Raw genomic sequence first — 22,266 nt, 5'->3', positions numbered from 1 at the left:
TAAGGCTCCTATTAATGTAATGTGTAGAAATTTTAATGTTATTGGTAAGCATTGTGACATTTTTTCATGTTCACAAAAGAACTTTATAAAAGTAGCTATTGAGTGTCTGAAATAAGCACTAATTTTTTATTTTATTTTTTTTTATTAATTTATTTTCTTTTTCTGTTTGGATTTATATTAATTTTAGTCTAACTTGTATTATTAATGTTATTTTTTTGGTACTACTGCTTAAATCTTTATCTTACCTATAATAGGTGTTATCAATTATGTAATATTTTTATCATTGTCCTGTAAATGGGAAACTGTTGGGCAATAAAGCTATTATTATTATTATTATTATAAGCTGCTAGAAAGACAATCTAAATTAAAACTGTACTCTGTCAATTATTTACCCAGTTATTATATACAGAAGTGAAGCATGGACTCTACATCAGCGGAAAATAAATAAGCTGCTGATATTTGAAAGGAAGATTCTCAGAATTATATGATAATGTCCTCACAGAAATTAATTGACAATGGAGTGGGGAAGGCGCCACAATGCTGAATTGGTGAATCTGTATGGTACTAAAAACATCGCCAGACATATATAAAAGTTAACCTAAAAGCTAACATCAGATCATATGAAGACAGAGTGTTGAAGGTATTGTATTTTTTGAGAGGCTAGACGCTAGAAGATCAGCACATCGTCCCAGGAAAAGGTGGAAGGGTGATGTTGAAGCTGATTTGTCTATAATTGGGATACAACAATGGGAAATGAAAGCGTAAGATGAAGGGCCATAGTGGATGCAGCGGAAACTCACCCCAAGTTGTAAAGCCAGTCAAGAAGAAGAATAAGCATTACCATAAGTCAACAAGATCAAGATCAGTATTTAAAGTATCTTTTCAACTGTTAAGTCTTAGTTTATATAAAATACCTATGGTTGTCTTAAATTTGTTAGATTTTACTTAGTTGTATTACCTATATACTTTATGTTGTTCTGAAGCTATTTTCTTGTGGCATTTTTACAATTTTAATTTTTACAATGGGAAATAAGCCACAATATTATTAAAAAATGATTTTTTATTAACGTTTCGACGCCCAAATCGGGTGCCGTTGTCAAAATACAAAATACTACTAATATAAACAAAAATGTTGTTGCTTAGTAAAAAAATTCTTCTAATAATTTATTTAATTTGACTCATTTATATCGGCAATTCAGATACATATGATACATTTTAAAGTAGAAGACTTTAAAATGATATTGCCAATATTTATGAGTTGCGTTCCTGGGACGACTTTACTGAAAGATAGTTCATTCGATTACATGAAATCAACCCCAACTCAAGAATATCCGTCACAAAAAAATTCATAGCATGTGATCTGTCTTTAAAAAGATAACCACATGCAACGGTGACATTAAAATTCTCGCGTTAGAGATCTCATAGTAAATCACGAGGGAAAACCAGGAAAAACCTCGTGATACTATCCCGACATCGTAAGTATTTGGTCTTACATTTAATTTACTCTCAAAATTAATACCAAATTCTGACTTTACTGTAATACTGTTTAAATTATCAATAATACATGGATATATAAGTAATACTAAAATATAAAATATGTAGTAACTTGACTATTGACTTACTAATTGTGGTATTTTCTTTCTATTGACTTCCTCTTTCAGTATGGGTATCCACATCCTACTGCATTCCACCGAGGAATTTGCGACACAATTGGTTTCGTTTAGCATAATTAGAGCCGCTTCTTTGATTTTTCTCTTTTTACTATCTGTTTCTTTCAGGACTATACTTGAATCTCTCCACTGAACTCTATGGTTATTATCCCATGCGTGTTGACATATTTGAGATCTATCAAATTCTCTACTTTAAAATGTATCATATGTATCTGCATTGCCGATATAAATGAGTCAAATTAAATAAATTATTAGAAGAATTTTTTTACTAAGCAACAACATTTTTGTTTATATTAGTAGTATTTTGTATTTTGACAACGGCACCCGATTTGGGCGTCGAAACGTTAATAAAAAATCATTTTTTAATAATATTGTGGCTTATTTCCCATTGTAAAAATTAAAACTATATACTTTAGTTTTTAAATGCCGCCGTCAAGACCCAAACATTTTAGATTAGCGAAAAGTTTGTGTATATATAAATTTTCTTATTTGTTTTTAACCAAGTTTCAACGAAATTATAATTTGACAAGATTTAAACTCATCAAAATTTCAGAAAGATATACATTTTGGTAGAATTGAAAATCAACTCTATCTACGAGACATTGAATATGTATAAGATCCTCCCCTAAGCCTAAAATCCTTAATAGAAACAAATATTCAAGAATATTCATGAAGCGGCGAAACCTTATCATGGTACATTAAACAATAAGTAACGAAAATGGTAAATATTAAAGTACTGTAGATGTTGTATTATACGTTGCTTTAAAACTCAATTTCACGCTTGAAAGCATTGAATATGATTGTGTCTATGTGACGTATCGCTGAGCTGCAATACAAAATTCATCAATAAGAAAAATGCTTTATTGTTCGCTTAAGACAGAGGCGTACATATAAATAGGCATCCCTTAATGCATCAAATAAACTTAAACTACCTGTAGATCAGGGCATTTAAAACAAAAAACACCGCAATAAATCGATTTTTAAATATAGCACTTATCGACTAATTAATACAGCACTAAAAATTTTTGCATAGTGTTCGGGATTACGTCAGGAAGAAAGTCTACAATAGAAAAATGGGTGCAAATTCATAATTGCGTTTACAGTGCATACAATGCATCCAAAAGTGCATAAACATGCCAAAATCAGTATATTAACCCTAAAAGAACCAACATTGCATTACATCCGATTTTCTAAATACTTTTGTTACTGATGCCATTCATGTTGCAAATTAGCAAAATCTAAAAGGGAAAAAACCAATAAGTTGTCAAAAACCACCATAGTTTGTTTAAAATGCCAGAAGTATCTATGAGGTTAGCACAGCAAGAAGTCAAATGTTTCTGTATCATACGATGATTCCAATTCGAAGCCGAAGACTTCTATAGTCCACCAAAATAAGGGTTTTTCCATGACACTTCAACAGCCAGGGTACTGAAGCGTTTTTTTCGACAGGTAATACCTATAAGAACAAATTGTAACTATTTCCTGCGTAGGATCTGGCGGCCTTTTTTATTTATATACAATTTAGTATCAAAAAACAACATTTTTTCCTTTTTTTTCAAATCAATGGAAAACAGTGAAACTTATGGTTTTTTTAGTACAAACACATTCGATAGCTTTAAAATAGCCTATTACAAAGTTTGTTATACTCATTCATTGTTAATATAATTACGAAAAAGATCGAAATTGCAAAAAAAAAATTTCGCAATAACTATTGTAAAACTTAGAGAACAGCTTTGAAATTTTTGTCGAATGAGGCTTCTTTGGTGACAAAAATTTCAAATCGATTCATTCAATTGTTTAAATTTTTTTCAAATTGTTTATCCCAGAGAGCATTTTTTTTGCAATAACATTAGTCAGAAAAAAATGATGTTAAAACCATTCCACAGGTGTCAAATGAAAGAGCATGAGCTATATTTTTAACTTGATTTAAACAAAGTGAATAAAAGATGCATTTATTAGTAATAAATAATTATGAAAAATGAATATATATTTATTACAATTTTTTATCAATTATTATATAAATACCATTACTTGGTAGTTGTGCACCTAAAACAGGGTAAAAAAATTGATTTTTTTGAAAAAAGTTATTCAAAAAATGTATAAGGATAAATTGACGATACTTTTGCATAATTATTTATTACTAGTAAATGCATTTTTTATTCACTTTTTTTAAACCAATTTGATAGTTTAGCTCATGCTCTTTCATTTGATATCTGTAAAATGGTTATAAAATAATTTTTTTCTGACTTATGTTATTGCAAAAAAGCTCTCTGGGATAAACAATTTGAATAAAATTTAAACAATTGAATGAATCGCTTAGAAATTTGTACCCCATATTAAGCACCAAAGAACCCTCATTTGACAAAAATTTTAAAGTTGTACAATAACTTTTACAATATTTATTGCGAAATTATTTTTTTTTTGCAATTATATTAATAATAAATGAGTATATCAAACTTTGTAGTACGCCATTTTAAAGATTTTTCCACGCTCTCGATGATGTTTGTACTAAAAAAAAACATAAATTTCACTGTTTTCCATTGATTTCAAAAAAAAAAAAGGAAAAAGGGCCGTTTTTTGTCACTTACTATTTGTTCTTATAGGTATTACCTGTCGAAAAAACGCTTCAGTACCCTGGATGTTGAAGTGTCACGAACAGCGTATATTTTTATATTATTATCCTGGCCTACAGCACAACAGGTTAATTATAAATTTTTATCTCTTAACCGTTCCATTAACGTCAAGGAATATTTTTTTATTTGTAAAAGTGTTATTTTTAAATTAGTTTTAACAAAGAAGCACGTTTTTTTTGTTTTATTGCATAGACTTGGGTGTCAATTAGCCAGTCACAACTTTTTGTTTTCTATTCATACATAAAGAAGACAATGAGGTAGAGTTCGATAGCGAACTCTTCCACAGCTCTCTACTCAGTTCAAAAGCTGCAGCTGGTCGCTATGGACTATCCAAGTGGCTCACCACATTTTTCCATTATACATCTTCTAAAGAAGCACGTTTATGATTAATATATTAAATTTATATGTGGACATTTATTGACCCCCCTTGGTCCTTGCCGTTTATAATAAATGGTTGGTCCTGAAAGGGTTAAATACGCCATCAGAACCGACCTCCGGAGCACTTGGTGCCTAGAGTTACTGCTAAGGCACTAGGTGATTATGGAACATGTCATCCTGACAAGTTTAAGATTGTGAAAACTAGCAGGTTTTTTAAGTTTATCCAATAGCAAACTTTATGTAATATATGAAAAAATGTTTGTCCGACAAATATATTGGGCATTTTACTAAGTCCGACACGTAGAACATGTCAAATGACAGGAATTATATTGCTGGTAAATAGCAGTTTCATTTTTGCATGAGAGTTTAATGAAACGGTATCAAATCAATTGGAAGTTCTGTCCGACAAAATACATGGGACGTTTCCGTAGTTTGACGTTCGAAACCTGTAACCTGTTCCACAATTAAAACTTCCCCTGTTCCAGTGTTCCCATACATCAAAGTTTGTCCGACTAGACACCGTTAAGCTATTAACAAACTTTCAGCTTGCTATTAATCAACTTTGTTTTGGTACGCGGGATCCAGGCCTATTGTTGTCCCTACAGGGTGTCTCAAAGTATTAAGTTCAAAATAGAAGTTTGAGTAAACCTTTGTTTAACAGTGTAAATACAGAAAAGAAGAAAATCTGAATTAATAAAATAAAAATTAGCGAAATCCGATAATCACGACAAAATAAACTTTTAAAATAATCATAATATTTTTGTGGTGCAAAACTTTTGCCATAGTTTTATATTACTTTTCCATCATCCTACTTCAATTATAGTCGTACAGTTTATCATATTTCGAAGTAATTTCGGTATAAAAACCCTCGAGAAAAGATTGCAGAGACCGCACTGTAATTGCATTATCCCTTCTCAAGCTGATATACATGTATATATGCATGCAAAATTTCAAGGCAGAATGAAGTTTTGATTCCTTTAGAGTATATATGAGTTGCTTACAAAGAAAATAGCCTGCATGTCCTGTCTGCTGCAGATAGTCAGTCGCTTCAAGTGAAATGTGATTTTCAAAAGAGCGTTAAATTCGACGATTGTCATAACAAGGGTGCTATCTAAAACTATTCTTCTTCTTTTTTACTTAATTTTGTTAAGCAAAGCAATTTCAAAAGCGCGTGTTTTTGAAATTTTGCATAATAATTTAAGTGTTACGTAAAAAATGACTTTATCATAACATATTCTTTATATCTTTTAAATATTTTACATATTTTGTGACGGAAAATACTGAATTTAGGGCTCACTTTTGGCTTTAGTTTTATCACAGATTATTATTACTGAATATCATTTTTCTGAACAAACTTCTAAGAGACCAAAAATCTGACTTTTTTATTGGTATAAGCTATTGAAACCAAATCCAGGAAACAACAACAATAAAGCGCATTTTTTCTTCTTCAGGTACCATATCAAAATCATCCGACGTTAGCGATCACCATTTTGAAGTATTCTCGACATTCTGCAACATGGAATAATTATTGTCCTACATCCATTTGATATCTGAGTTCATTCACGTTCAAACCTAAGTGCAAAAAGAATGTGTGTGCACTTTGTACGCACGTAAGAAGTTATACTTCTACTACATATTATGTGATTTTTAAAACAATACCAAAAATTTTAAAAAATAAAAGAATAAAACGCACACAAACACATTGAAAAATGCCACAAAGAAAAAATTATTTATGAACGATAATAATTGTTTGCAAAAATTTTAAATACGCATTTTCTGAAAAAAAAATTATATAACAAATATACTTACAATCATAAAATGCATAAAAAAATAAAAAATAAAAACTTGCATCGGGAATCGAACCCGTGAATTTCGTGGCGCTTTGATTCGTAATCGAAGCCTAGACTCACTGGTCCAATTCCACATTATTTGTCATGTGGAAAAAGAGGGTAACTGAACGTTTTACTGTTTGACAGTTGTTTTTAATATAATTAAATTATATAGTTTAAATTTTGTGGAAGAAAATATTAAAATATAACAAAACAGTAAGAAAACAATATATTAGATGAATATTGGTAGAACTTTTGTTGGAAATCAAATTAAGTATGTAAATCAAAGCATTACATACCTACTAAATAAATAAATCTACGCCAAAAAATCATAATTTAAAAATAAAAATCGGACCTAATTTGGGATTTATCTCTAAAATCCCCATTCTTGAGAAAATAAATGTACAGTAGAGCGTCGATTATTCGAGCAAGCGTTAGTAATTGACGCTTAAAATATCTTCAATTTTCTTCAATATTGTATCCAAAAATAATTATGTTGTTGCAAAGACTGCACTTTTTTGTTTAGTTGCTAGTTGTCATTATCAAGATATAAATAAATATGTAGGTATATAAATATGGCTTTTATTCACTTGTGGATAAATATGTATGACTATAAATATGTATCAATATATTGTAGTTCGATTATCCGAACAAATCGGTTTTCCGAACACCTATGTCCCCCAATTAGTTCGGATAATCGACGCTCTACTGTATTTCAACCTAATCCAAATGTATAATTACAATATGATTATAATAAAAACTACTTACCAAATTAGAATGAGTTTTCCTTGTCCAAAATAGTCCAAAAGTCCTAAAATATAGGTATACCTCGTCAAATTTACTTACCGTTGCACGTCATCCGCCCCATAGCCTGTGACACGATACTAACACGAAATATTTAGGCAGTGGGTGTGTTCTTTTTTAGAATCAAAATGATTCTAAAGGAGAACACACCTACCGCCTAGATATTTCGTGTTGGTATCGTGTCACAGGCTATGGCGCGGATGACGTGCAACGGTAAGTAAATTGGACGAGGTATATATGAAAACTATTTAAAAAGGCAGTATAACTATTAACTAAATTTTGTTTGTTGTTTCTTTTCACACAAATTTTAAAACGCAACAACCATTAATAATCTAACTACAGCTGTGCCACAGCCGCCATATTGAATAATTTTTGACATGTCATTTGAACATCCAATCAGAACAAAGTTATAATACGCATGCGCCGGGATCGTAGGTTTTAACATATAAAAATTCACCCTCATATCGCCGGTAAAGAAGTATAACTTCAAAAACTTGTTTTCAGACGGTGCAGTTCTACTGGTAGACAATTTAAAGTATCCGCGTTTAAAGTTATACTTCTATTATATGATTTCAACTAAATAACTATACTTTATACAGTTTATTTTTGAAGTTATACTTCTTTAGGCACGAGGGTGAATTTTTACATTACCTGGCGCATGCGCACACCGACAGTGTGGTATTAGTCACTAAATTTTTTAAGTTATGTAGCGCAAATAAGGTGTGCGTGAAAAGAATATATTATTAGTGTTTTTAGTAAATATATTTATTATAATTTTTATGTCTGTGGATTTGTCTTCCTCCTTATAAGTATCATTGACAATGTTTATTTTTAATTAATGTATCTGTCACCGTGATTGTAATTATGTCCGAGAAATGATCGACTGAATACAAAAGCGGTGGTAGCTGATCGGTAGAGCATTCGCCTAGGGATCGAGAGGTCCCCTGTTCGAATCCTGATAAAGTCATATCCTTTTTTTTTTAATTTTTGGTATTCTTTTTGTTCTTTCTAAAATTAGTTTAATATTTAAATACTATCCAAAAAAACTGTTTAAAGTAGATAGATATATTGATTTCATTGAAATCATAATATGAAGTTAGATTATATTATAATAGAAGTATAACTTCTTACGTGCGTACAAAGTACACACACATTCTTTTTTTATTTTATTTAAATATTAAACTAATTTTAATGCTTACCTAATTTGAACACAAGACCGTTCGATCTGTAGCCGAATGCTCTACCAATAACGCCAAGACTTCTCTGTATATATAGTTTCTCGGACATAATGACAATTCACGGTAACAAACAGACGAAGTGAAGTATAATAAATATAAAAATGTTTTAATAAAACTTATCTTACTCCCGAGCAAGACAAATCCAAAGACATAAAAATTATAATAAATATATTTACTAAAAACACTAATATAAAATATTTTCTTTTCACACCTTATTTTGCACTGATATGACGTAACTTGAAATATTTAGCAACGAAGTCCATACTGTCTGGGTGCGCATGCGCCCAGAATAATAAAATTCACTCCCAATCGCGCCTAAAGAAGTATAACTTCAAAAACAAGTAAAATTCTTTATAAAACATCGAGTATAATTGTGAAATTAAACATGGATGCACAAAATATCAAATGTATTATGCCCAGGGTACCATTTGACCCCAAATTGAGTTGTTCGCCTGTTGAATGGTTGGTGGCAACAGTTGCCTGTTAATAATAATGCAGGTTAATGTTTATACAAATTAGCATTATGTATAAATGAGAGGCAGGAAGGTAATGACGAGGTTCAAATGGAAGTGATACAAGTGATGGAAGTTTTAGGAAGATGTCTTTCTCTCCAGGAAGACATCCCTGGAGAGATGGTTAAACATGGGGGTAAAATATTAGAAAAGCGAATATGTAGCTTACTAAAGATTATATGGGATCAAGAAGAAATGCTGAAACAATGGAGTTAGGCTGTAATACGTCGGTAATTTAAAAAGGGAGATAAATCTCAATATGAAAGGTACAGAGGTATCGCTTTGCTTCATGTAATTTATAAAGTCCTTGCCAAGATGATAAGAGAAACATTAGAGAGATATGTTAGTATGTATACAGGTAGTTATAACAGATATGTTAGTATGTATATGAAGGTGGTTTTAAGAAAGGAAGATCTATCATCGATCAGATTTTCCTACTGAAGATGTTACAGAGCGGTACCTATGGACAACAGCTAAACATGAAGCTCCTCATTAAAGACTTCAAGCAGGCTTATGTTACAGTCGTAAGGAAACGTCTTTATCATACACTCCGTTTAATTAGGATACCGGAGAAGTTGGTTAAACTAGTGAAAATTAGTTGGTCAAGCTAGAAATCCAGTGGCACTGGAGGGTAGCCTCTCAGAAAAGTTCAAAGTACGAAGGGGTTTGCGTCAGGGAGACCTGTTAGCATGTAATACATGGCATGTAATCAATAACAGGCATGTAATAATAACTATCCATTATACATAATATTAATATATTTTAGATAATATTAATTTGTGTTAAAATTATTACAATTTGGGAATCCTTGTCTCTTTTTATTGTTCTGAAGGAAGCTATTTCCTTGTGGCATTTTTATAATGAACTATTTTAAATGGGAAATAAGCCACAATTTTACCAAAAAAATGAATTTATTACTGTTTCGTTTAATTTTATAATGAACTTATTATACATTTTAAAGTCTTCTACTTTAAAATGTATAACACATGCCTGAATTGCCGATATAAATGAGTCAGATTAAATAAATTATTCGAAGAATTTTTTACTAAGCAACAACATTTTTGTTTATTTAGTATTATTTTGTATTTTGACAACGACACCCGACTTGGGCTTCGAAACGTTAATAAATTCATTTTTTTTTTGGTAAAATTGTGGCTTATTTCACATTTAAAATAGTTCATTACTTGTCTCTTTTATTTTGTTCGAATATGTACTTTAGTCCAGGGCGCATCTGTTTTGAGATGGACGTTGAGAGGTGACTTAAATTTTTTTGCAGAGATTGCTTGAAAATAACTCAAATAATAGTATTTGAGTTATCCTCCTACTCATAATGGTCCGAAACATTGTTTAAATAATCAAAATGTCAAAATATGAAGGAAAAATTCGATTTTTTGTTACTAAGTTTTTGTGACATAAAAGTTGCGAAATTAAATTTTCTACAATATAGAATTGGTTAAAAATTTTAAAAATAGTCACCCTTGTTGCAAAATAGCAATAATTTCAAAAAAAAAACATACAAAAAAGTATTCGCATTTTACATTTTTCTACCATTTATGCTACACTTAAGACCTTCATATTTTACCCAGTAAAACTTTATGATATAGTAAAACAACATTGTAAGTGTCATTAAGATCATTTAAATAGATTTTGCAAAATAAATTTTGCAATCCAGCTTTCGCAAAAAAATTTCATTTTTTTAAAATGTTGCAGGACTGAAAATAAAGCAGATAGCAAGTTGATTTTTTTTGCTCATAGAAGTGTACTGTACCTTTCATTTGCAATTTGCAAAATTAAAATCGATTGATTACCACGACGTCAGGAAATTTTTTAAATAAACATTAATTTTTGGTGCTACGCGCAGGACAGCTGTGTTCGATTCACACAAGTTGATTTCTACCAAAATTTCTTCCAATCTTTATCTAATATATTATTTTATTACTCTATATTTTGTTGTATTTTAATATTTTAATTTCACAAAAATCAAACTAATTTTATTATTGTTCGTGAAATATTGTTTAAACAATTGCATATGTTTAAAAATAATAAACTTTTATTTTCTAAGTTAAAATATATGAACAAAGAAAGTTTTGCTAAAAAAAGTATTATTTCAAAGGATAGATTATGTGTTTTTATTTTGCAATAAACAAATTTATTTATTTATATCGAAATGTAATAAAAATTAAAATGTAGCAATCATTATCAAAGGTCATTGGAATGCCCAATCAGAGCAAACTATCCGCTGTCCTGCGCGTAGCACCAATAAATAATGTTTAGTTAAAAAAATTCCCGACGTCGTGGTAGTAAATCGATTTTAATTTGGTAAATTTGAAATGAAAGGAACAGTACACTTCTATATGCAAAAAAAATTTCAACTTTCTATCTGCTTTATTTTCAGTCCTGTAACATTTTGAAAAAATGAATTTTTTTTGCGAAAGCTGGATTGCACAATTTATTTTGCAAAATCTATTAAACCGATCTTAATGAAATTTACAGTAGTGTTTTACTGTATCATAAAGTTTTTCTGGGTGAAATGTGAAGGTCCTAAGTGTAGCGGTTAAGAAATGTAAAATGCGAATACTTGTTTTTGTATGGTTTTTTCGCAATTATTGCTATTTTGCAACAAGGGTGACTATTTTTTAAATTTTTAACCAATTCTATATTATAGGAAATTGAATTACACAACTTTTATGTTAGTACAACTTTTTTTCATAAATGAATACTTTGAAAGTTATAATCAAAAAACGAAGAAAAAAATAGAATTTTTCCTTCATTTTTTGACATTTTGATTATTTAAACAATGTTCCGGACCTTCTTGAGAGGGAGAATAACTCACATATCATTATTTGAGTTATTTTCAAGCAATTTCTGCAAAAAAATTTGAGTCACCTCTCAACGTCCAAATGTAGAGACGTTTAAAATTTTAAGCTTTTTTAAGCTGGTATAAAAACGACGTTTTTAAGCCCACAAATGTGTTGTAGTGAGTAAGATATATTTATTCATGTATACGATGATAAATGTAATTTTTAAGCCTCTCTCGAACATCCATCGAAAATATAAAATTCAAAATGGGATTCGAACGCTTTGATATGAAACATTCGAAGAATTCTATTAATGTGTCTATAAGCTTTTGGATATTCCCTTCGCGACAATATATTTCAGTGGAATGTCGCCTTTCTTTTCGCATTATTATCTAAAGGAAGAAATTCTTCGTCTCCGAAACGGATATCCGATTTTTATAGTAAAAGGTTTAATCGAGAGGCTGGATATCGAATATTTGTTGGAATTGTGTGTATACATTGACGATTCGTACTTTTTTTCTCCTCTTGCCTCTTGTGTCTTCTTTTTGCTGGCTTTCTTTTTGTGTATACTGTAGATGCCGTATTCATTGAGCGTGAATTTCAGGATGCTTTTGTCTGCTGATAGATTAATGTGATTTGTGAATGTATAAAAAGCGTATTTGGGAAAGTTTAGAGGCTGTTACCCATCGTGGTTTGATTTCGATGGTAAATAAATTCAGATCTTTTTTAAATTACAAAATTTGCTTGTAAATCACTAATTTGATATAATAGAGGCTCAATCATTACTTAACAAAATAATATAATAATAAAGACAAAAAAATTAATAATATTTCTTAACCCTTCAGCGCACGGGTGAGGCCTGTCAGGCATCACTCAGCGATACCAGCATCATATCCAATTGTTTTTCTTCATGTACCATATCTTTTCAGAACCTTGGTTACCATCATAGGTATCTTAATGTTATTTACTGCTACCCTTAGCAACATACCTATATCAATACCATACCAATCTCATAAGTTTTTAACTATGATTTCCTTCTTCGTCCTGGTCTGCGTTTGCTTGCTATTTTCCCTGGCATCGTAGCGCTCTATATTTGGAACTTTCTCTTCTTGATTCTTAATATAATCTTAGTAGTCTTGTTAAGACGTTCTAGTATTGTAAAGTTTCGAACCTTCTCCACCCAAGCAACATTTAAAACTCTTCTATAGCACCACATTTCGAAAGCCTTAAGGCAATTTAGATCAATTTTATTCACAGTCCAAGATTCCACAGCATAAAGGTAAGACCTAGAACACCTAGAACCGTGTCTCTCTCCGTTACAATTTACATAACTGACATCCAAGTTAAACAATTTGATCAAATTGGTCAAGTTTTGTACTATTTACATATACAGACGATTTTATAACCTGTTGTATACTTATTACTAGTATTTTGGTTTTCTGTGTGTTTAGATCCAGACCAGCTTCCTTAGCCTTTAGCACACCAAAGAAACATGAAGCGAAAAACATGAAACATGAAACGGAAAACATGTTTCATGAAAAGAAAACACTGCTAAACAAATCTCAAAGTCCGCCTACCAATGAAACGAGTGTGATTCATGCTCATGACACATTTCTATTTTCGGAGAGTTTCATAAATGGCCGGACATATATTTGTTTAGCAGTGGTTTATTTCCATGAAACGTAATTCACGTTTCATGTTTCTTTGATGTGCTACAGCTCTCAATGACACTACCAATTAATGTCTGCAGGCGTTCTAGAGTAGAAGCTAGTAGAGTTAGAAACGTTGAAAAGCAGGGACAAGATACATCCCTGTCGTACTTCTTTTTTAATTATAAGTGTCTGTGATCGACTGACGTTGTACAACATATATATTGTATGCTTGTAAAAATTATAATCTGTTGCTTCTAAGTTACTTTATGAACTTTGGTATTATCACCGCTTAGTTATGTACTAAAATGTCCTAGATTGAAAAAATTTTATTTGTAAATATTATGTATGTATGTATTGTTATGATCTGCTTTCTATTACTTTTATATTAATTATTATTTACTTGATCAATTATTTAATTAACGCAAATCATACATAAAAATTAAGAAAGATTCTCAGGGTGCCTTTTTATAATATAAAAAAATGTCTAAATTATCTTATGTTATACTTATCTTCTCTCGTGGTTTCAGTATCTCTTAGTTGATCCTTATCGGGATAAAATAGAAAAAGGAAATAAATAGAAAAATCATAAATAAAAACATACAATTACCTTTATTATCAAAAGCAATGTTCTGTAAATTTATCAATTAAACAAACAAAATTTGGTATTCGCAAAATTACTTATACTTCCTATTAAACTTTTTAAACTGTTGGAATCTTAAATTCATATGCTTTTACGTAAAAAAATTAACTTCTGATTATAAAAAAAATCTATCACATAGGTTATTGACTGACCTTTTTGATTCACACACAATGATGTCTCCTCTTGACCCAAACAGCTCCTCCTTGTTGATTATGTTAGGCTACCAATCAAAACCCTCTCCGTTCTCAGCAAACAATCCAGCAGGATACCAGCAACTATTTCTCCAAAACACAAGCCAGGCTTCCTTTGACCAGGACTCGTTCAATAAACTCCAAATCTCTCTCCTCTCTTTCTCTCAACAATAATCTCCTGAGACCCAAGTATCTTTTTTACTTGGTGTCACAAATAATTTTAATAACGATAATTCTTGTAACTTACTCTCTTGGACTTTACAGAATCAAAGAGGTATTTCTTCTCGATTTGATTTGTCTCTCGTTCCACTTTTCAGCTACTCTCACTTATCAGACACAACCACTAGTACTTGCTTCTGAACTACTCACGAAAACTTTTGACTGCTCCTCTCGGCTGCCGGTAACACAATAATTCCTCTTTTCAAAACTATCTGAAAATTCAACCTTCTCTCCTTCCCATTCCAAATTTGCCAAACCAATCAGAGACATTTCTTCTTCCCCCATTCTTTTTTTCATTCGAAACACCCACTCATACTTTCAAAAATATTCCTACCATCATAATAATTATTTTTGGGAAATTCTACAAAATTTACTCGGGGTTAAACAAAAAGAGATTAAAATTCCAAACTGTGTTTACCTTAATTTTCTAAGACCTAATAATTACATCTACCTGTGGTTTTACATTTCCCGTAAACAATCTGTTTAAAATAATAATCCTAAATAACTTTCACTTCACTTTTATTTACAAATGTTTTTAATATTCTTCATGGAAAGATTCATTAAGGAGAAACCACCTTGCGTGAAAGCTAACTTCTAATAAATATTTACAAATCAATATACAGGGTGTATCAAATTTATGTGCCCGCGTTATATTAAAAAATTTAAAATTTTTATTCTATCTTTGATTGATAAATTGAAACACAATAGTATGTATGTATGTATTGTTATATAATTTTTATGGGGAAAATTGAGAGAATTCATTTTTTATCCAAGACCACCAGATCATAAAGTTTCGTCGTCCTGTATATAGCCAAAATTTGTAAATATTATAACTAGTCGTAAGCAGTGTTTCGTGGTAAAGAGGAAAAGTGTAGTGATATAGATTCTATGAACGGACTTAACAATTCAAAACAATGGAACTAAATTACGATCGGTTTTAGAAAGTGGATGTATTCGCGGTTGGAGTGGACAATAGGACGTTTCTAAATGGTTTCCTCGAAAGCAACGACGGTTTGTTTAGTTTTAGCCTAGAGGGTTTTTTCTAGGATATAAGATAGAAGTTAATTTTAATATCTCCTGGAAATTTGACAAGACAGAAAATTTATATACAACACTATCTGTTCTTAAGAAATGAAAGTAGGAAGGTAATGTTGAGAGAATGCTTGTGATTGGCGAAAGAGACCGATGGAGGGAGAATAGAATGTTTGAGTCTGAGTTTGATGAGGGAAAAAGTTTTACTGTATAATTAAGATATGAAGAGACCAGTCGAGTTTGGAAAGTAGTGATTTTGTGTGAAGTGGTTAATTTGGTAGCCGTGTAAGCAGATTTTTGTTGAGACGAACTGGTGATCCAGTCGAGAAGTAAAATCTCCTTGTGTCCGAATATATTCCAGTTTTATGTCTGGAACGAGTAGCCGGTTTGTATCAATTTTGCACAAGATATCGGGCTGAGAGAAAAAAATCTTGGAATTATAAAGAATGATATTGTTTGTATCGAGTCAGAGACTAAATTAAGGAGAGATTTCAAGCGAGTGCTGTTTTGTTTGGGAAACAGTTTGGACAAGAAGAACAGTTGCATCATCCGAGGAGCACGTGTGGGAGAAACGAGGACAACACAATCCATGCGAAGAAGTTAAGAAAATAGATAAGGTTAGTCAGATTATTTGTAAATAGAGAGAGTTGTTTGATATTACATACCATATTTGTTTTATGTCAATTTAACAGTTTTACAGCATAATTTATTCATTCATAAATTCATAGAGAACATCAGTAATCTATTCAAAAAGTGAAAATATAATTTTGTTTTTTTTATAATAATTACAGTCCACCGAAACATTTAAATAAAATTTTGTTAAAAGAAATGGAGATAGTAGAATTACAGATTATGTATTTTTAGTAGATAAAATATTTTTACGAGAGAACAAAGTTTTAGCATACATTTTAAATCTTTTATTAATTTATGGTATATTATATGAATAAATAATATTTATAAAATTTATATGATTGTGAGCATATTTATTTTCCTTGTTTTGTCCTGGATAAAGTAAGCAACGAGAAATACTAGAAGCCACAAACTAAAGGTGATATATTAAAATCAATTAGCCCTGAGAAATCTCTATTCAGTATTCTCTCTGCTCGATATCTTGTGCAAATCGATATCCACCGGCTACTCGTTCTAGACAGAACACAGAAATCTCCTCGGACACAAGGAAAATTAACTTCTCAACTCGGTCAACGATTTCGTTTCAACTTGATTCTGCTCGCAAAGGCCAATTTTACCACTTTACACCGACTTCTCACTTTTTAAAAACTGGACTGTATTCTCCAGATATTCATCACACAGTGACCAATTTTTCTCCCCTCAAAATCAGACTCAGCACTCTCATCCCTTCCATCCATCTTTTTCGCCAATCACAAACATCCTCTCTGCCCACTACATCCATATTTTCATTTCTTAAGACTTAATTTATTTTGTATACAACTTTTCCATTTTGTTAAATTCTAGGAGACACCAAATTACTTTCGTTGTTTCAAAATGCTAAACAAAAGGCCTTATATTCTAAACTCAATAAATTTGGTTACTGCCTATCCTTCTAAAAAACATTTATAAAAGGCCATTGTTCATTCAAAAGCGAAATAAATGTACTTTCTAAATTTACCGCATAATTGTATGTCCTTTCAGAGAAACCATAACAAATCGCTTAACGATTTAACTTTCCGCGAAAACAATGTTTACTAACTAAATTATAATATTTACAATTTTTGGTCATATACAGGGCCATAAAAATTTATGATCTCGTGGTCTCTGATATAAACTTATTTTCTATATTTTTCCCATAAAAATTATACAACAGTATGTATGTATGTATGTATGTATAATAAGCATAGTTTTCAACGCCAATAAAAATTTGTATTTATTTAATGAATACTACCATTAATATTCTTTCTCTTTACAGGTTGGCACCTGGTCTGCAGCAAACGCAGCTGTCGCAGACACTACCGTCAGCCCCACCAGGAGGTACGCTACAAGCAAGCGGACCGGGAGGACAAACCTCGAACTTGGTGATGCCAGTTTTTCCTCTGGTTCGACCGGCCCCTCAGACCAGCTCTTCGCACTACTCTCCTTACTCGCCGTCCAGGTTTCATATCGATAAAAGATGTCAGCACAGATGTTCATGGAAGTGTTTGAGTATCGGACTGATTTTGTTGGCTGTGGGGTTATCAGCAATGTTGGCTTATTTTGCAGGTAAGCGATTATGTTTTATTTATTAAGGGGGAGGGTATGGTTTGAAATATTTAATTTTTTTTATTATTCCAAATAAAAGTGCATACTTTCAAGAATACTCTCTGATAATTACAAAATAATCGGAGTAAAATTACCAGAGATACAGCGTGTTGAATATCTCTACCTTCGACTCGCTTTGCCGCGACTTCGCGCCAGCACGCTTGAGCGTAGTGAGAAACGTTAAACAACTGTTCGCCTTCTCTTTTGTAGATTACTCCTCGATTCAAAAAACATATTCCAATGTGCATCACTTTACGATTTGGCAGACAAATAAGAAGATGAAGATGCAGTTGTCAAAACTTTAAACGCATTTTTCTCAAAACTGCTTTTTCAAATGCGGTGGACATTGTAACTGAAAAACTACTCGGCCGATCTACCTGATATTTTGCACAGATTTTCTTTAGACATTTCATGAGGTAACAACGTCGAGATATTTTTCCTTTTTAGCTTATTTTTTGTTCAACAATAATAAATCTGTAGATTTTCACAAAATTTTTACCAAAAATTTCATTTTTTTGATTTTTTAGTGATACCAAAAATTCAAAAATCATTAAAAATAAAAAAAAAACTCGACGTTGTGACCTCGTGAAACTCATAAGCTAATTAAATCTTTTTGAATTTTTGTTTCGTATGTGCTTGATATGTTGATTTCAAACCATACCCACCCCCCCCCCCTTAAGCACAACAGGTCTTAAAGACTTATATTTAAATACTTCTTGTTCTTCGAGGACCGTGCTCCAATTTTAGGCTTGGGTAGTTTCCATGAAAATTCGCCGTTATCAGTCTCGATCTTGGGCGGCATGTAACAATTCATCTACTGGTAAGCCAATCCATTGACGAAGGTTTTGAAGCCATGAATATTTATTCCTACCAAGTCTTGTGTTTCCTCGATCTTTCCGTTGAGTATTATCTGCATTATCCAGTATCTCCTACATACCATATGTCCCAGATTTTCAAGTTTTCCCTTTTTATCATCTTCCTCAAGTCACCTTCTCGTTGACCTATTCTGTTTAAGACTTTTGTTTGAAATGCGCTGAACCCATGATATTTTGAGCATTCTACAATATGACCACAACTCCAAGGCTTCTAACTTATTCATCTTCATATTAACCTTCATAATCCAGGTGTCACATCCTTGTAGTAATTCAGTGTACACATAATATTTTAGGAACTTGGTTCTTAGTTGTAAGTTCAGGTGAAAATTGCACAGTAAAGATCGTTTCATAAATGCTCCTCTTGCAATTTCTATAAGAAATCTTCATCTTTCTATAAGAAATCTTCCTCTTTATTCATCAGGATTTAGTGTCTTGATTATCTAGGTATTTAAAATAGTTAATTTTTGTAATCGTCTCATTATTGACAATTAGTTGCATAGAGCCAACGTCTTAACTACAAATATCTTTGTCTGATGTATTTATGCCTAGTCCATTATTGAAGCATTCTCTAGTAACTTGATCTGTAAGAAATTGAAGATATTAGACACGTTCAGTCATGATCGCGGTTTCATCTGCAAATCTGATGTTGCTAATAGTTTCTCCCAAATTAGAACTCCACATTGCCCTTCCAAGGCTTCCTTAAAGATCATTTCTCAGTACACGTTAAACAAAAATGGGGATAACACACAATCTTATCTGACATCCCTTTGAATGAAAAGTTTGTCTGAATCTTTGCTGTCTAATAAAATAGAAGCTTCTTGATTCCAATATAGATGTTGTAAAAGTCTCAAATCTTTATCACCAATTCCACCATTTAATTATAGTAGTATTGGCATGTCTCTTCCATTCACCTCCCTGTTTGATTCTGGCTTAGGAGTAGCAATGGCGAAATAGTATCTAAAGGCCAATTTTCACAGATCCGATATCCGAAGACACGAAATACGAAATTTTTTCGTACGATTATATTTGATTGTCGTATCCGAAATTTTTTGACATTTGTGTAATATGTCAGATTATTCCATGGATTGATATTTGATACAAATGTTTGCTGTTGGATATTGAACAGGAACAGATAGATAGTTTTATTTCGATTTTATTCTTATTATTGTTTGGATCATCATGGATTCGTCAAATTATCTGTTTGAAGAGGATAAAAATGTGAGTTATTGTTAGAAGTACCATCACATCCATTTATAATTAACTGTTTTAATGGGAAATAAGCCACAATTTTACTAAAAAATAAAATCATTTTTTTTATTAAAATTGTGGCTTATTTCTCATTAAAAATAGTTAATTACAAAAATGCCACAAGAAAATAGTTTCAGAACAACATCCATTTATAATTACGATTTTGTTGTTCCATTTCAATATATCAAAAACATAAACACTTTACAAAAGTAAGGTTATCAAGACGTTCAAGATAGAATGTCAACAGTGTCAAAATTCTTCCGATTTTCGTGCAAAAGTTAAAATAATTTTAACTTCTTCCGATGACTTTTTAATTTCGTACGAAAACCCAACTGTCACTTTTCAGCCAATGAAATTCTCTGAAATTTCTATCGTATCATCGTACCGTCGGACATCGGATCTGTGAAAATCCACCTTAAACCATAGATATAATAACAAGTAGATCAGGCTAGGTCCGAGAAATAGCGTAACGTGGAGCAGTTAGGGTCGGTGGTCTATCTGTCTCTCTCTACCGGCGCTTAGCTTACTCTCTCTAGCATATGATGGCCGCCGCCTCTGTTTTTGTGTCGTTCCATTACTCCCACCTCTTGGTAGATACACTCGCACGACAGAGAAAGATATCTAGACCACCGTACTTGATATTGACGTTACACCCCTATGCCCTGTGTGGCTTATAACTAGCCTGGTCTACTGTTAACATGTTTTTGATCAAAACACAGGCGAAAAAAAACCGTATGTGAGGGCGTGTATCTTCTTCTTCTGCACATTCCATCTTCTATTGAAAAGTCCTCATAGCTACGCGGATCCCTGTTGCCATGGCTTTAAATAGTTCTGCACTAATGCATTCAAACCATTCCCTTAAGTTCTTAAGGCAGGATATTCCTCATCTTCCCACACTTTGCTTTCCTTGAATTTTGCCTTGCGTGGTTTGTTCTAATAATGAGTATTTTTGCCGTCACATCACTTCTCATAAGTCTTCGTCTTTTGACAGTTAAAAGTATGTAGATGATAGTAAAAAATAGGCTTTATTTATGTGCTACTTATTTTGTTACAGCTGTAAGTTCAATGAAACCAAATATCGACTCATCAAACTGCATACTAGTTCAAGATGTGAAAGATGTAACAAACGATCAAATTATGATGGGATCTTCTACACAGCCGTCAACGGAAGGTAAGGAATATACTTATTCAAATCTGTACAATTTTCAAACCCCCTATTGACTTTGAATGAATATAAAAAAATAACAAAGTATTCTTTCGAAAACAAAACAATGTGTAAGGTATGTTTAAGTATAGGTATACCATCGATTATTAATTCATACATTGCACGAAAATCGAATAAAAATAGTGCTTCCATTAATCCCCAGAAATGTGATTCCAATTAACTCATACTAAACGACATAATTGCAGAAGTGGTTTCCACATACCTGCAGATACATCTACCCATGGCTAAAAATCAAATTCCTTCATTTCAGATTACCACCGAAACTATTCGTAGCTCTCCAGTTATAATTAAATTTATCCACAAAGTAGCATTATCGACTACAGCTACATACCGCCTCCGCAACATCGCATCGGAGGCGGCGAAACGGAGGGGAAGGAGGCAGTGGCGGCGGTTCTTTCATGAGTGCACATGTACACGTGCACTTCCACAATTATTATTGTCAAGAACATTGTGAAATAGACTAAATACGCACATCAAAATAGTCTAGGGGACAAAGTAATTAAAGAAGAATAAATGGTTATTTGACAGTTTATTTGAAAAATATTGAAATTCAACAAATCTGGCCTCTTGCCATTGCTCTTGCATATAGTTTAGCAGCTCTACTATTGTCTGGGGCACTAATCCTTGCTGTTGTATACGTCTTTTTAGCATATCCTAAACTTGCTCAAAGGGATTCCAGTCAGGGGATTGAGCAGGCCAGGGCAATACCTGAATATTTTCTTTATTAAAAAATGTCTCAAAATTCTTGCAACATACGGACGTGCATTGTCGTGCATCAGCACAAAACTTTCTCCAAATTGTGCAACATATGGACGAACAATAAGTTTAAGGATCTAGATATTTATTTGCTGTTAAAAATCCTTCAAATAAACGAGATCAGTTCGAAAACCTATTGACACTCCCGCACAAACCATCAAAGTTCCTCCTTGATGTCTGTTAACTTCTTGAACAGTTTTGCAAGCGAAATGCGTTACCAGGTGTTCGCCACACCCTCGATCTTCGTGAATTGGGTGTTAAACCAAACCTGGATCCATCGGTGAACAGAATATTTGCCTATTCTCGTTCTTGT

At 31.9% G+C, this 22,266-nt stretch overlaps 1 protein-coding gene across 2 annotated transcripts in view; it reads left to right on the top strand.

The window, feature by feature from the left end:
• Nucleotides 1-22,266, top strand: part of LOC114333661 (teneurin-a) — a 499,544-nt gene that overhangs the window by 109,570 nt on the left and 367,708 nt on the right. For both annotated transcript variants that reach the window (XM_050653925.1, XM_050653924.1), the window contains exons 3-4: nucleotides 17,521-17,810; nucleotides 21,027-21,143. In XM_050653925.1, the coding sequence (XP_050509882.1) occupies nucleotides 17,521-17,810; nucleotides 21,027-21,143 (407 nt within the window). The remainder of the gene's footprint in view (nucleotides 1-17,520; nucleotides 17,811-21,026; nucleotides 21,144-22,266) is intronic.

Source organism: Diabrotica virgifera, chromosome 6, assembly GCF_917563875.1.
Source record: "Diabrotica virgifera virgifera chromosome 6, PGI_DIABVI_V3a".
NCBI classification, from domain to species: domain Eukaryota; kingdom Metazoa; phylum Arthropoda; class Insecta; order Coleoptera; family Chrysomelidae; genus Diabrotica; species Diabrotica virgifera.
This window is presented reverse-complemented; position numbering and strand designations above follow the sequence as displayed.